Source organism: Thunnus thynnus, chromosome 13, assembly GCF_963924715.1.
Source record: "Thunnus thynnus chromosome 13, fThuThy2.1, whole genome shotgun sequence".
NCBI lineage: Eukaryota > Metazoa > Chordata > Actinopteri > Scombriformes > Scombridae > Thunnus > Thunnus thynnus.
In genome coordinates, this window is record NC_089529.1 from 24,904,266 (window position 1) to 24,917,423 (window position 13,158).

Consider the following 13,158-nt stretch of genomic DNA (forward strand, 5'->3'; position numbering starts at 1 on the left):
AAAATTTCCCTATGGCCCAAAAAGCATTTTCCCCATAGACCACCACTGTAAAAGACATCTGTAAAACTGTTGTCAGGACAAACTGCACCTCCAACAATTATGAATCTTTCTATTATGAATTTTTGATCCATGGAGGCTTCATATTTGGAAAACTTTCCTTGAGCTGAGAAAAGCGATTTCAAAAACTGTGAGATCATCACAATGTAAAGTCTACGTGCCAAGCAGGAACTTGCGGGCAGGGCCAGTGGGAGAAACACTAATGCGCATATTCAGTGGGTTGCATACCCCCAGAAGAAACCCGGAAGCTAGAAACGTTTTTTGGTGTATGCACCAGGCGAGCAATTCTTATCAGACTGATTAGGCACCATTTTTGGTCCGGTATCTAGCTCTACAGTTATACGGACCGGTATACATCCATGGTTAGAGCATGCTTCTTCTCTCCATTATGTACTGTTGCTTCAGTTTTTTAATTATAATACGGCACTGTTCAGTGGACCAGTCAAATCCTCTCTTCTTCAGCTACTGACTGAACATTTCTTGTGATGTTTCCTAAAGCTAGAAAATATCAGCCCAAATATCAAGAAGGGAACGTACTTTGTTGCCAGTCCATGTCAGACTTTGAATAATTTTCTGGATAGCTGCTACTAACTTCTGATTTTGCTAAATCGCACCTCATTATCCAAAATGCACCTGGCTATAGAAGGCATTTTGCTCAAACTTGCGGAATATGGCTTGTTGTTGTATAAGATTGAGGTCAGATCACATTCCCATCGGAAACAAACCGCTCCAGAATTAGTTTTTGACCAGAATGAGACCACTGTCTCTGAACGGTCTCACTGCATTGTTTCGGTCGATTGTTCAAACAAACTAATCTTACCAAGAAGGAAAATGAACCAGAGTCCGATTCAACTAGACTAAACAACACAGGTTTGAAAACGCCCATAGAGCTCAACAGAGTATGGTATCACCACTGACTGATATGACATAGTGTAACTGGTTATGTCAATTAAAAGTTCAATCCATAATTTGATAGTATAACACATTTTCCATCCCAACAAAAAAAGTCCATGTGATCAGCAACCATGTGCTGTAATGGGAGCATGGACTGTATTGTGATGTGACAGTTGGGGTGTAATCAGTGGTTTTCACCAGCTGCAGATTGTGTCTTTAAATTGTGATGTCAGGTTCACTGGTAGGAATCAGGAAGTGATCAACAAGAACAGCTAAATCTCGCCACAACCTCCACTCATACTACAATCTGAGGCCAATTTCATTAAGTTACAGCTGGGGTTTCTAGCAAATCAAGAAAATCTTCAAATCAAGTCCATTAAAGTAAAAAAAAATGCATAGTGCAGCTTTAAACTGAATGTATTTAACCTGATGTTAAACTCACTGCTTGGAGATACTGGTTTTTTTTTTAAATTTTTGCTGCGTGTAAGTGAACAGCAACAGGAAGGGATGCATGTGTAATCATGATGACAGCATCATGCTGGATATACACAGCACAGACTGCAGTTTAGCCAGGCAAAAAAAAAAAAAAAAATCATCAAAGTGTTAATGTAGATGTATGATGCACAGAGACTCAAAGAGAAGGAAGCAAAGTATGACTAAGCAGAAACAGAGGCAGACATAAAGCTGAAGGGAAGTGAGAAATGAGCTGCAGTCAGAGTGAATGACTTAATACCTAAAACAAGCCAGACTCGACTTGAACATTTAAAGAAATCAGGGGTGGCTACATCCGTCTGCACTGTGACCAACGGCAGGTTATGAATCATTGGATTCGCTGTTGCTAAGAAAGTGATCTAAATGTAAACTGCGTCTGGTTTCTGCACTCATATTTCCAAACAAATTACTTTTGTCATGTAAGGCAGCCTATTGCATATTGAGAACGAGAGCAATTTATTCTTGAGATGTGTTTGCTTGACATTGCCCCGGGCCAAAGCAAGGTAAACCAAAGACTCCTCAGCAGGGAGAGAATGCAAATGCTGGGCTGAGCTTGAGGCACAAATGTTACTGTACAACATAACGATGGCACAATTTAGCAGTTTCAAGAAATATAAGCAATACAGGATTTACAACTTATCTTGCACAAAAACTGTCAACATAATTAGAACTACTGTAATTGACATAATTTTAACAAGAACGGCACTTAAGCTCAAGTCTTTGCAGAGATTACAGAACAAAAACATTTTCTCTTTACTTGAAGTGGGTTATGACGCATTAATACGAAGTTAATTAAAATGTATTTGATAAGCAAATTATAAAATAGTTGTACAAAGATACTGTACTTTTGCACATGGTGGTATTACAAACATAATTATAAATATAACACAATCAAAAAGCTTAAAAGCCAGGCTGCATTAACCCGCTAATAATTTCCAAATAAGTTTCAAGAAGTTTCCAGGAAAGCCTAAACTTGAGTCTTTTAGTCAGTTGAACATGCAAAAAAAAAAAAGAAAAAATGTCCTCTTCGTCAGGTATCAACATATATTGAGAATTAAAATACAAAAAGGTAACAAATGAACAATAAGGTCTAACAATAAGGTCTTCTTGAGTAATTTTCAGGTAGTTACGGTAAATTTTTAGAACATTTTAAAGGGCGTGTGGTGCAATTTGGTACAAATTATACGAAAAAACAGAAAAAATGTTAAGTTGGTAGATTCATTATATTATTCATTGGGTTCACAAATCTTAACTCGTAACAATTCTTTAATTGCAACACCCTCTCTGTAAAATATCCTATTATAATATTTACCATTAAATACCTGAAAATTACTAAATTTAGTTAAAAAAATGTATATAAATTTAGTATAAAATTAAAGGACCTATAAAATAAAGCATTAACTAAATTTATATTTACATGGGTTAAATACAGTTTTTCTTTTAAGGAAATTCCTATTTTCCCAATTAATGGTATAAAATTACATTTCTAGGAAACTTCCTGTGAAATTATTAGGAAATTACACACCTATAAAAGAAAGAGTTAACAAATTTGTCTTCAAGCACTGATGTGTAGGATTTAAAATGTCGTGTCTCTGACCCAACGACACTTAAAATAACGGGCTAAAAGCAACACACAGACTGCACCAAATTTCACAGGAATTGTCTCATTTTTTTTTACAGAGAAAAACAATCAGAATAATTTGAAAGATGCTATAATAACATAAAATTATTATTATAAAAATTGTCTTAGGCAAATCATTATCATGTTCTATTCTACTTTCTATTTAACAACAGCTAAAAAATGGAATGTGTGATGTGCTTTTAAAGAGTCTTGACCATTTTAATTATGAAGACTTCATTCACAGATCAATATTCGCAGATGTTTTGGATGTATATCAGAGGGGAAAGCAGCCCTAATCCCGATGATTTATGATGGTAGGGTGTATGACAGCACTGGCAGCCAGAGGAGCAGAGAAAGTGGCAGAGATAAAGGATGCAGTCAGTGTTTCTGGCATGAGAAGAGAGCAGTGCTTCAGAGGTCTTCACAGCAAAGGCCAGCATGGCTGACAGGCTGGTCAATAATCACAACCACACTCCTTCACTCACTGCCTAATGAGACTAATTAAACATGCCCTTAAAAGCACACACACACACACACACACAAACACACACACACACACACACACACACACACACTACAAGGAACACTTGATGTCACAAATCCATACGTATGTACATCAAGGTACACACACAATCACTGTAAATCTGCCTGTATGGGTTTGTACTTTGTGGAAGATAAACAATCTGTAGCACATCAGTTTGTTTAATGATGAGCAGTAAAAAGCATCAGAATGATGGTACATACTATACAATTACTTGACCACAAAAACAACAATTTTAAGAAGCAAACACACATTAATACTTCTCTGTACAGTAAGTGACTACTTTTTCTGACTCATTCATCAGTGGCCACTTGAGGCACTAATCACATTTTCATTTGATTGAATGTGGTTGTACGACATTGAGAATGGGGAGCAGATTTAAAGCATACTTGAGAAAAATATTAGTGCATGTCCACTGTGGCTTTTTTCACATGAAGTGCACTCGACTGGCTACTGCAGAGGGACATCACAGCCTTGTCAAGGGTTTTAGATCACCATGGTGCCTTATTGAAGGCCAGTATGGTTGTAGCTGAGCCTCAACCTCATACACATGTACACTTGCAGTACAGACTGTGTGCTACTGGTAGCAATAAACATAACAAAAACTGAAAACTAGAATATAAACTGTATGTGTGAAGAAACAGGACAAATGCTACTCTTTTTCTGCAGGACCACACAACGTATGAATTGCACAAATCAGTTTATCTCACCAAGAATAATTGCTGTGTTTTGTTTGTCACTTTTTTTCTGAATTTATACAATTCAATGGGCCTCATGCAACAACATTTATGTATTCTTATACAAAATCGATTGTACTGTTTTCATTAGGTTTGCTTGTACAAGTACTCCAAGTTCTCTTAACTGCACACATTTTTCATAAAAATGTTCACCTTGATGAATGTCACCTGTTCATAAGGTGCATGTTTGTGAGATATCTTCATTAGCATAATTAACACCCCCAAATTGCTATATTTGGGGGGAGTTTTCACTCACAAAAATATCACCCAGGAGTAGAAAGAAGAACTTGGAGCTTCAGGTCCTGCTTTTTGATGTCAGCAGACATAAACGAAATTTAGAAATGATTGTATTACGGCACTCAAAAAGATAAACTGTCATGCAAACATACTCCATTTCCTCTATGCCGATAACATCTTAACAAAAAACCTGATGTTGAGCCTCTTAGTAAATTTATTGTGGTGCCATATTTAAACTTCATGGGTGAATTTTAGTCATGCCTAAAAGTAATTCAAAATACAACCTCCCCCCCCAAAAAAAAACAGTGAATAGAAGTTTTCTTGAATCACTCGTATGTGCCATTTAAGGACAAATCTGTGGAAGTGGTTCTTGCATGAGGCCCGATGTGTTTTTCGAGCACAGCTTTGTACTGTAGTTGCATCATCAGGAGGCATTTTGGGTATCAAAGCGGTCTCTGTCTACAAAATCCAAACATTTCCTCCTCCCCCAGAACTCCTGGAACAAGGCTAAAGAAAAACATAATTATAACAAGATCTTGTCTGTACTTCTTGCCCTCTGGCAGTTTAATGGTGTGCTACGTTTAAAGTGGAGTGGAGGAGTGTGAATCCAAGTCACATTTTATCAAAGCTTTCAGCCTTGTTCTGCCAATAAGATGAAAGTCAAACATCCTTCTTGTCTATGGAGGCTATACTGTTGATGTGCCAACCTCTAAGCAGTTATGACTGGAGCCATCATAGTATGTTATCTGTTAATGCCGAAGCAAGAAATGCTGAGATACTTAAAAAAACAACACAACATATAAATCATACAGATGAAAGAAAATCAAGTTGTCGGTGCAGAACTATTCATTCATGCGAACCAAAGTTAAGGGTGAATGTGATGGATTTAATAACAATTCTGACAGTCTTGTCTTTAAGTCTGAAACACTATCACTTAGCTAACTGTAAAGCAAGGTAGCTAATGTTAAAATAAAAGCTAAGAGCAGCCACTAGCCATGCAACATTATCAGAGCGCTAACAAGCAGCAGTTGCTATCTGACTTCTACCTTTGAGATTCTCCCCCATTGAAAAGCTCGATGAAGTGGCTGTGCACTGCTCAAGAAATTCAAGATTTAAGAGCTTTTATTGTTAAATGCACAGTTAAACATAGGTGGGGAGGTTTAGCTGACAATCATTTGAAGTAAGCTTAAAGCATAAATCTCATGTTTGTGTGGCTTGTTAAAGTAAGCTTTCGTGTGTGTCTGGAATGGACTAATACTCCCCCTTGTGGTCGATGGGGGAAAAACATCCAACAACTGCCGGTTCTCACCAAATGTAGTCACAGTGGGTGTTGTCTCCCCATAGGCCACAAGAGGCTGATTGATACTATTTTAGCACCAAAACGAGCTGAAGAGGACGCTCAAAAATTTACTTTTTGTCTTTTAAAAAGGTAAGAAGAATTTTTATTTTTTATTTAAGCCGTTTTCCACTGCAGAAACTTAACATAACGTAACATGTTATGTCGTTGCAAGTTCTGTTTTTGGTTCCAAATTTTCAGCCCTCTTTGGGAAAATAAATTTCTACGCTGCTCAGGAGGTGATACTAAATGCAAGTTCCAGGAACTGGTCAAGCAGATGTATTGCCACGTCATACCACACAAGGTCGACTGCAACTAACACAGCTTCTGGCAGAAAATGGGATACAAAACACTGTAGGGAAATAATTGAAAAGATGAAGCAAGATTTTAGAGAAATAAAGGCCCAGCAGTGCCTGAAATGTGCATCTCACATTGAAACTCAAGGACAGACCTTGTACCAAAACATCACAAGGTTCTTAAAAATTCTGGTAATGAGAAGAAAAAAAAAAGAAAAACATATTTTCTCTCTATAAGCAATAAGGTCTTATATGAGCACAAGATAATCTGCCAAAGTTGAACAGTGTTGGTCATTTTACACAAGAAGTTTCTTAATTTACGTTTTTGTCCGTTCTATTTTTATTGTTTTGAGGTGGGCGAGGCTCGAATGGAAAAAGGTGATGTCACATACTTATGTGCAGCAATCAGGATTTAACAATATCTGAATCAAAATCTGATGACAGATTTTTGAGCACTAAACTTGGAATAAATTAAACCTATGAGCTTCAATTCTTGCTTATGTTTAGTATTTAATATTATAGAGAAGGATTAGGATTAGGTGTTTTGATATTAAGATTTGAAACCAAGTTTTTAGGGGCTTTAAGTTCCTGAAGAGGTAGAGATACTGATCTATAATCTCTAACGATTTCACTGCTTTACCTACAGTACATGATGTACACATGGGTACACATGGGATGTGATTAGCCTAGCTTAGCATAAAGACTGAAACCAGGTGGGAAGTAGCCTATGTTTGATAACAAACAAGTGCATTTCCCAACATCTTAAACCGCTCCTTTAAAACTGCTCCACACAAGTTCCTAAAACAGAGGACGTAATGTAATATAACACCAGGACACTTCATTACGTTTGCGCTAAACCAACATTACTCTCACAAACACGCCGAACAAACATTAAAAGCAGGCGTGGAAGGCAGCCGTCACAATGTAGCTATAAAATCATGCTGCGTAAAGGCGTGATGAGTATGAACTGGGATGATTATGAGAGCATTAGTCTTTCTAAGCTGTTTGAAAGCTCACAGGGAGCCCTCTGAGTGTGTAGTGTACTGTGGGGTGGAGCAGGTAGTTGGTTTCCAAGCAAGCAGGATGTCACTTAGACATAATGTACATTCACATTCTGGTAGCGCCTCACTTTATAGCTCAAAGTCTATAGATCTTTGGAAAAATTACAAACTCAAGATGAGATTCAAGCTGTGATTGGCCACACAAACACACCGGCAATGAAAATGTATGATTCTAACACACAGAAAAAAGGGTAGCGGTACTTTGTTTATGCTAGTAAACAGATACTGTTAGGAGTTGGGGACCCATTTTAGCCTCAATGAGTGTCCATCCACAAGTCCTTAAAAAAGACAATGTCTTTTTCCCTCCTTTTGCATTTCATTCTCCTCTCGAGGGGCTCCATTATGGCTCTGAGTGGCTCCATTTCTTGTTCAGTTTTCTGAACAGGGTGTCCATTAACATAGTTGCCGTGTCTCTCCTCTCGCCCAGTGTCTTTAGGGCTTCATTTTGGCTGGGGTTGTTGTGTCCATCACTCTGCCATTAAGGGCTTTCATATCCTGCTTGCGTCCAACTGGGGCTCAGTTTCTTAAAATGGGGTTCCTCATCAGGGGCTGAAAAGAGGGAGGATTGTGCTGAGCTGTGACTCTCCATTCCCACCTCCTTCCCTCCTCCACTCAGCTGCTACGCTCAACATCTGGCTGCTGTACTCTAGTCAGCCATGTTGGCGTCACTGTTACAGCCAGAGATTCACATGCCATGCAAAGGCCATTCATTGCTATGATTTATAAAAACTAATTTTGCTTTGACTGCTTTTGTAGCTGTATGAAAGTCTTTTATGAACTCTTAAGAATAAAAAAAAATCTCAGTAACGGCCGCTGGTTGTGGAGCTGTTTTGGCTGCTTTTTGAGATGTTTATTGGTGCAATAAAAGAAAATCTGAGTGACTGAAGGTAGTTGGTTCTGGAGTTGTATGATGTTTTATTGAAAATTTATTTGGGGTGACAAAAAAAGCCTCTTTCTTTAAGAGTCTCTTCATGAATAATGTTGGTGTGTGAATACTTTTGCTATAAATCCTAGGGTATTATCAATTTGATGTCATGCTGTTTCAGGAGTTATGTGTGACGAAATGTTACATAAGTGGATGTTTGAGTTGAGATCATTTTGTCACACACCACATATCTTGTTGCCACTCTTGTATGCTGGTCTACTTATGTTACTATAAGTGGATGATTGGCATTTCTTTCTTTTTGTCAGGGTTTTCTCCTACTGAGAATATTCTGTGTCATTGCAAAATGATAGATAAGCTGGCTGGCACGAAAAACTTTAATGCTCAAAATGTTTTTCTAAAAAAAAAAAGTATCAAACTCTATTGTATATTCTGCACATACAATGTCTACAGATTGTCTGTGTCTGTGATAAAATACAGCATCAAATAAGACAAGATTAGAGAGATTACACAGGACTGCAAAGTTTATCACCACCATCAATAACTGTCTACAATGTCAGAATGTAGAATGAGTACTGTAGTAATACCCGTAAAGGGCCCCAGAAAACAACGATGTAATGTCATTGGCCTGTCAGTGCTGAGGATGTGAATGTAGTTTTTGATGTAATGTGTATGATGTGTAGCCACTTGACTCTGCATAATTATCCCTCAAGTATTATGTTCAGTATAGTCAACAGCAGATAATAAAGTCTTCTGGCACTACAAATTGTTAACAGTAGGAGTGCATGTGCAAGTGTGTGTGTGTGTGTGTGTGTGTGTGTGTGTGTGTGTGTGTGTGTGTGTGTGTGTATGTGTGTGAGCACATGCCAGTCTCTTACCATGATGGTGGTAACTACAACAGTGCGGTTCTCCATGCCAGAAGTGTCGTTTGGAAGCAGCGGAGAGTCCTGGATCAGCACCAGTTTGTCTGCATCGTTCCAGTAGCCGATCTACAGGGAAAAGAAAATATGAGACTCTACTCCAAAATGTGAATATATTCATGTGTATAAAAAAAAGTGTCATATAATAATATTATAACCATTGTTAACAACTTTTCATTCTGGGAAAAAGTTTGATTTTTTTCTTTCAAGACAAAATATTTCTTTTACAACAGAGCTCCCGTCGTCCACTTCCTGTTTCCGGTTGTACCGATGATCTAGTCAGAAAAATCCAACATATCTGTGTGTAACGACCTAATGGGGGCACTAATCTGCTACTGTATGTAATTCACCCCCCTTAATTTCTGGTCTACGTTAATCTCACAATACATGAAGTTGTGCACATGACATAAAGCTTCTATTAAAAATCAGATCTGGTCTACTCAGTGTCACCTATACTTCAGTATGACAGACATCATGCATGTGATGAAGAACTGAACAACACTGTGGGACATATATGAAAACCATTATAACCAATCGTGATGAAGACATTTTGAAGACAAAAGGTAGAAAAGCATAATAACCCCTTTGCTGTGGCTTGAAGGAGTTTACATGTTTAACTTGCTGGATGGAAGGCTGATGAATAAAATAGTCTCAAACAAAATCAGGATAATCATTATGACTTAAAAAATAAAAGAACATGTTTCATACCTAATTTTAGCAGTTTTTTTAAGACAGAGGATTACTATCCATCTGACTATATTTTATAATATTTCATCTTTTTATTTTCTTTTTATTCTCATAACTTTATGATTTTTTCCCCAAAATATCACAAATGTATTGTTGAAATTTAATTTTTCTTCCTCAAGAGTGGCCATAATACTCATAGTTTTTTGTTTTAATAATATAATCTTCATTTAAGGACTATTTGAGAGCTTTCCTCAGGGCTCATTTTGTTAAATTACCATTTCAAAGGTCAGAATAAACTTTCATGCTCAAATGTCTGGTTCCGGTTGCTTTTAAACATTAATTCCCATTTTTCTTATCAACTTAGTCAGTAAAGTACATCATATTTTTAAATCACAGTATGATCACACGATGCTATGATTCCACTTAAAGACGATAAGTGGTACTTGAATTTTTTCAACCTCAGCTACAATGCTTTCATGTAAGATGCTGATTTTGCGATCCATGTTGTGTTGCTTCAAAAGCAATTTCACCTTCAGTTGACATTACTGTCATCTTCCAGAAGTCCTTCAGCGTCAAACTAACTGACTGGAACTGACAGACTTGATACGTTGTGTTCACAATATCAGCATCTTCTGTCTAAAGAATGTCAAGAGGTGGTACACAGAGCTGGTTGGCCTATATATGATTCTTAATAAAAAGCCAATATCTGCAAGCCAATGTTGTGTCAAACTGATATATTGATCTTACAATAGATAGGAGCTTTGACAGAGAGCATAAGCAGCAATAAGTTAGTGAGAGTGGCGGCGCTGAGCGAGCAGCTGGCTGCTGGTTGGACGCTGCTGGTGGGAAGCCAGGGAGAACGAAGAGCTGTGATTGGATGGTACCTCCACTGTGCCGGGGCGTCAAGATGATTGAGGAACATGGAAAATGTGGGAGAGATGCTGTGACCCACACACAGACACAGGCACACACACACTGTGTCCTGACAGGACCCTCGCTGTGTGCAGGAAGACAGGCCAAAGCAGCTTTTGATTGATGGGAACCCCTCTCTCCGTCCTCCTCCTTCTCTCCCTCCTCTCTACCTTGATTGCTCTCTATTTCATTCTATCCTCTTGCCATCACTCTCACAAGTGTTCTCTCTCTCTTTTTCCCATTTTCCTCTGAATTTCATCTTCCTTCTGTACAGACATCCATCCTCTTATACCAGAAGCAGAAATGCTGACAGAGCCTGAGGCTTGTTTACAACATACTTATGATTATAGAAAATGCTGCACTACATTCTGCATCGCCCAATCCCCAAGTTAATTCACGTGACGGCAGTGTGCATATAGACAATATATTATGCAAAATAAAACATACATTAATACTGACAAATGTTATTCTGATACACAAGTGGAGGCAGTGTGGTGTGATGTTTTACCCGTCGGGGTCCATTATTCTTCAGTTCAAACACGTCCATAGTGTAGTTGACCCTGCGGCCATAGTGGTCAAACTGGACATTACCTGTTAATCCCTGCAGCCGAACCTGTACACAGAGGAGCGTACAAAAACACATACACACAATGACATAACACAGCTAACAACGGCGGTCCTCACAACAAAATACGTTGTTGTTCCATTCACTACAGAGCGTCTTATGATTTGACAACTCTGTGGTTAAGGTCTGGTTAGGTTTAGGCACAAAAACCACTTGGTTAGGTTTAGGGAAGGGTTAGGGTTAGGGTCAGGGTTAGGGTTAGGGTTAGGGGTTAGGGTTTAACAACTTCCTAAATGTAAGGCAACCCTCGTCATCATGGTTACAATAATAACCACGTGGTCAAGGTTAGGGGATGATCACAGTTATGGTTTTTAAAAATCTGTGTTCTTATGGTTGTGTGTTGTCACTCCTCCCTACGCTGACTTTGTCAATATATAATAACGTCTCCTGATTTCCTCCTTTGCTCCCGTCACAATTACTACAGCCACTGAGGGCTTCTGTCACTTGAAGGTATTAATATGTTCTTTTCAGGGAATTGAATAAACAACTTATCCTCTCTTTTATTTCTTGGGAACACAGATTCAAAAGTTACTTGTCACAGGAAGAAAAAAGCAATCAATATAAGTAAGAGGAAAACAAGGCAGAAAGTCACCATCAATGTGACAATTTAGTCAAGTGTGATACTTAAATTTGGGGAAATTTGGTGAAATGGGCAGGTGTAAAACTAGTTTTTAAAATACTTTTACTTTTTCTATTTCCTTTTTGATTTTGGAAACTACGAGCCAGCAGATTGAGCTGACTGCATAAGTATGCAAAAGTTAATTTAACCAGTCATCCTTTTCTTTCTGAGCATGATTTGAGAGACTTTTTGGGAATTGTTTTTTTTTTTTTTTTCCCCAGAAAATGACATGGTGCATTAAGTATGAAGCTGGAGTCTACAGGGGGAAACAGCTCTGTCCAAAGTTAAAAAATACGTCTATTTACACAAAGCTATTTAATTAGCATCTTGTTTGCCGCTCTCAGGCAGAACTGTAAAAGTAACAAGTTGTAATTCTGTTTTTGAGTTTTTGCAAGCAAACAAAAAGGGAGGAAGTTGTGAATTCAGTGTGTGATGTCTTAATCTTTAGTAGTCTGCAGCTAGTTAGCATATACCCCGTATTTCTTTTTATTTACCCCTCTGTTTCTCTCACCTGTTTAAGAGTACGCTCCATGTCGATGCCCTGATTCCACGGGGCGGCAGGGTTGGCGAGACAGTCGCCAGCGTTCCCCCTTCTGGAAATGTCCACCTTTTGCCTGCGCAGGTTCCTGAAGGCCTCGGCCATCACCATCACCCCATCATATGTCAACGCTGAGGTGTACTGGGAGACAGGAGGAGACTGCATGTGGGCACAGTTGGGTTATGTGCAGGTTTCTTCAGCTAAAAAAACAACTCAACATCACATGAAATCACTGCAGTAGGAATTATGGTTCAAATCTGGCCTATTAGATTTATTAAAAGGAAATATAAAGCCAGTGGGGACGGACCATGTGATTTGTAAATTACAGTCTTTATAACCTAGAGGCCACCCTGCTGTTCATTTCTGTTTTGGGTGTATGCAGCGCTTGGGGACACATACTGGAAAAAGGTATGAGGCCAATTAAATGTTGATTTAGCTGGACAGGCAAAATGTTCTGCAATATTTGCCGGTCAGATCTCCTTAAAAACAATCTGTGTAAAGGCTGCCTCTGAGAGTGAGCTGAGTTTCTGCAGGGCCAAGCAGTGCGCCTTAACGGCCTGACTGTTGCAGAGAGACAGCAGTTTTACTCTGCTCATTATTTTCTGGGAATGCAAAGGAAGAGAAGCTAGAGAAGGGAAGAGCATATTCCCCACAGTATAAACCTCCCAATTTCCCCTAATCTATCTTTGACCTGAAGACTCA

The 13,158-nt window shown here is 38.5% G+C and overlaps 1 protein-coding gene across 2 annotated transcripts in view; it reads right to left on the reverse strand.

The window, feature by feature from the left end:
- LOC137196011 (glutamate receptor 4) overlaps positions 1 to 13,158 on the reverse strand; it is a 140,248-nt gene that overhangs the window by 37,886 nt on the left and 89,204 nt on the right. For both annotated transcript variants that reach the window (XM_067608781.1, XM_067608780.1), the window contains exons 7-9: positions 12,430 to 12,597; positions 11,183 to 11,287; positions 9,034 to 9,144 (exon numbers count right to left, since the gene is read on the reverse strand). In XM_067608781.1, coding sequence (XP_067464882.1) covers positions 9,034 to 9,144; positions 11,183 to 11,287; positions 12,430 to 12,597 — 384 coding nt within the window. The remainder of the gene's footprint in view (positions 1 to 9,033; positions 9,145 to 11,182; positions 11,288 to 12,429; positions 12,598 to 13,158) is intronic.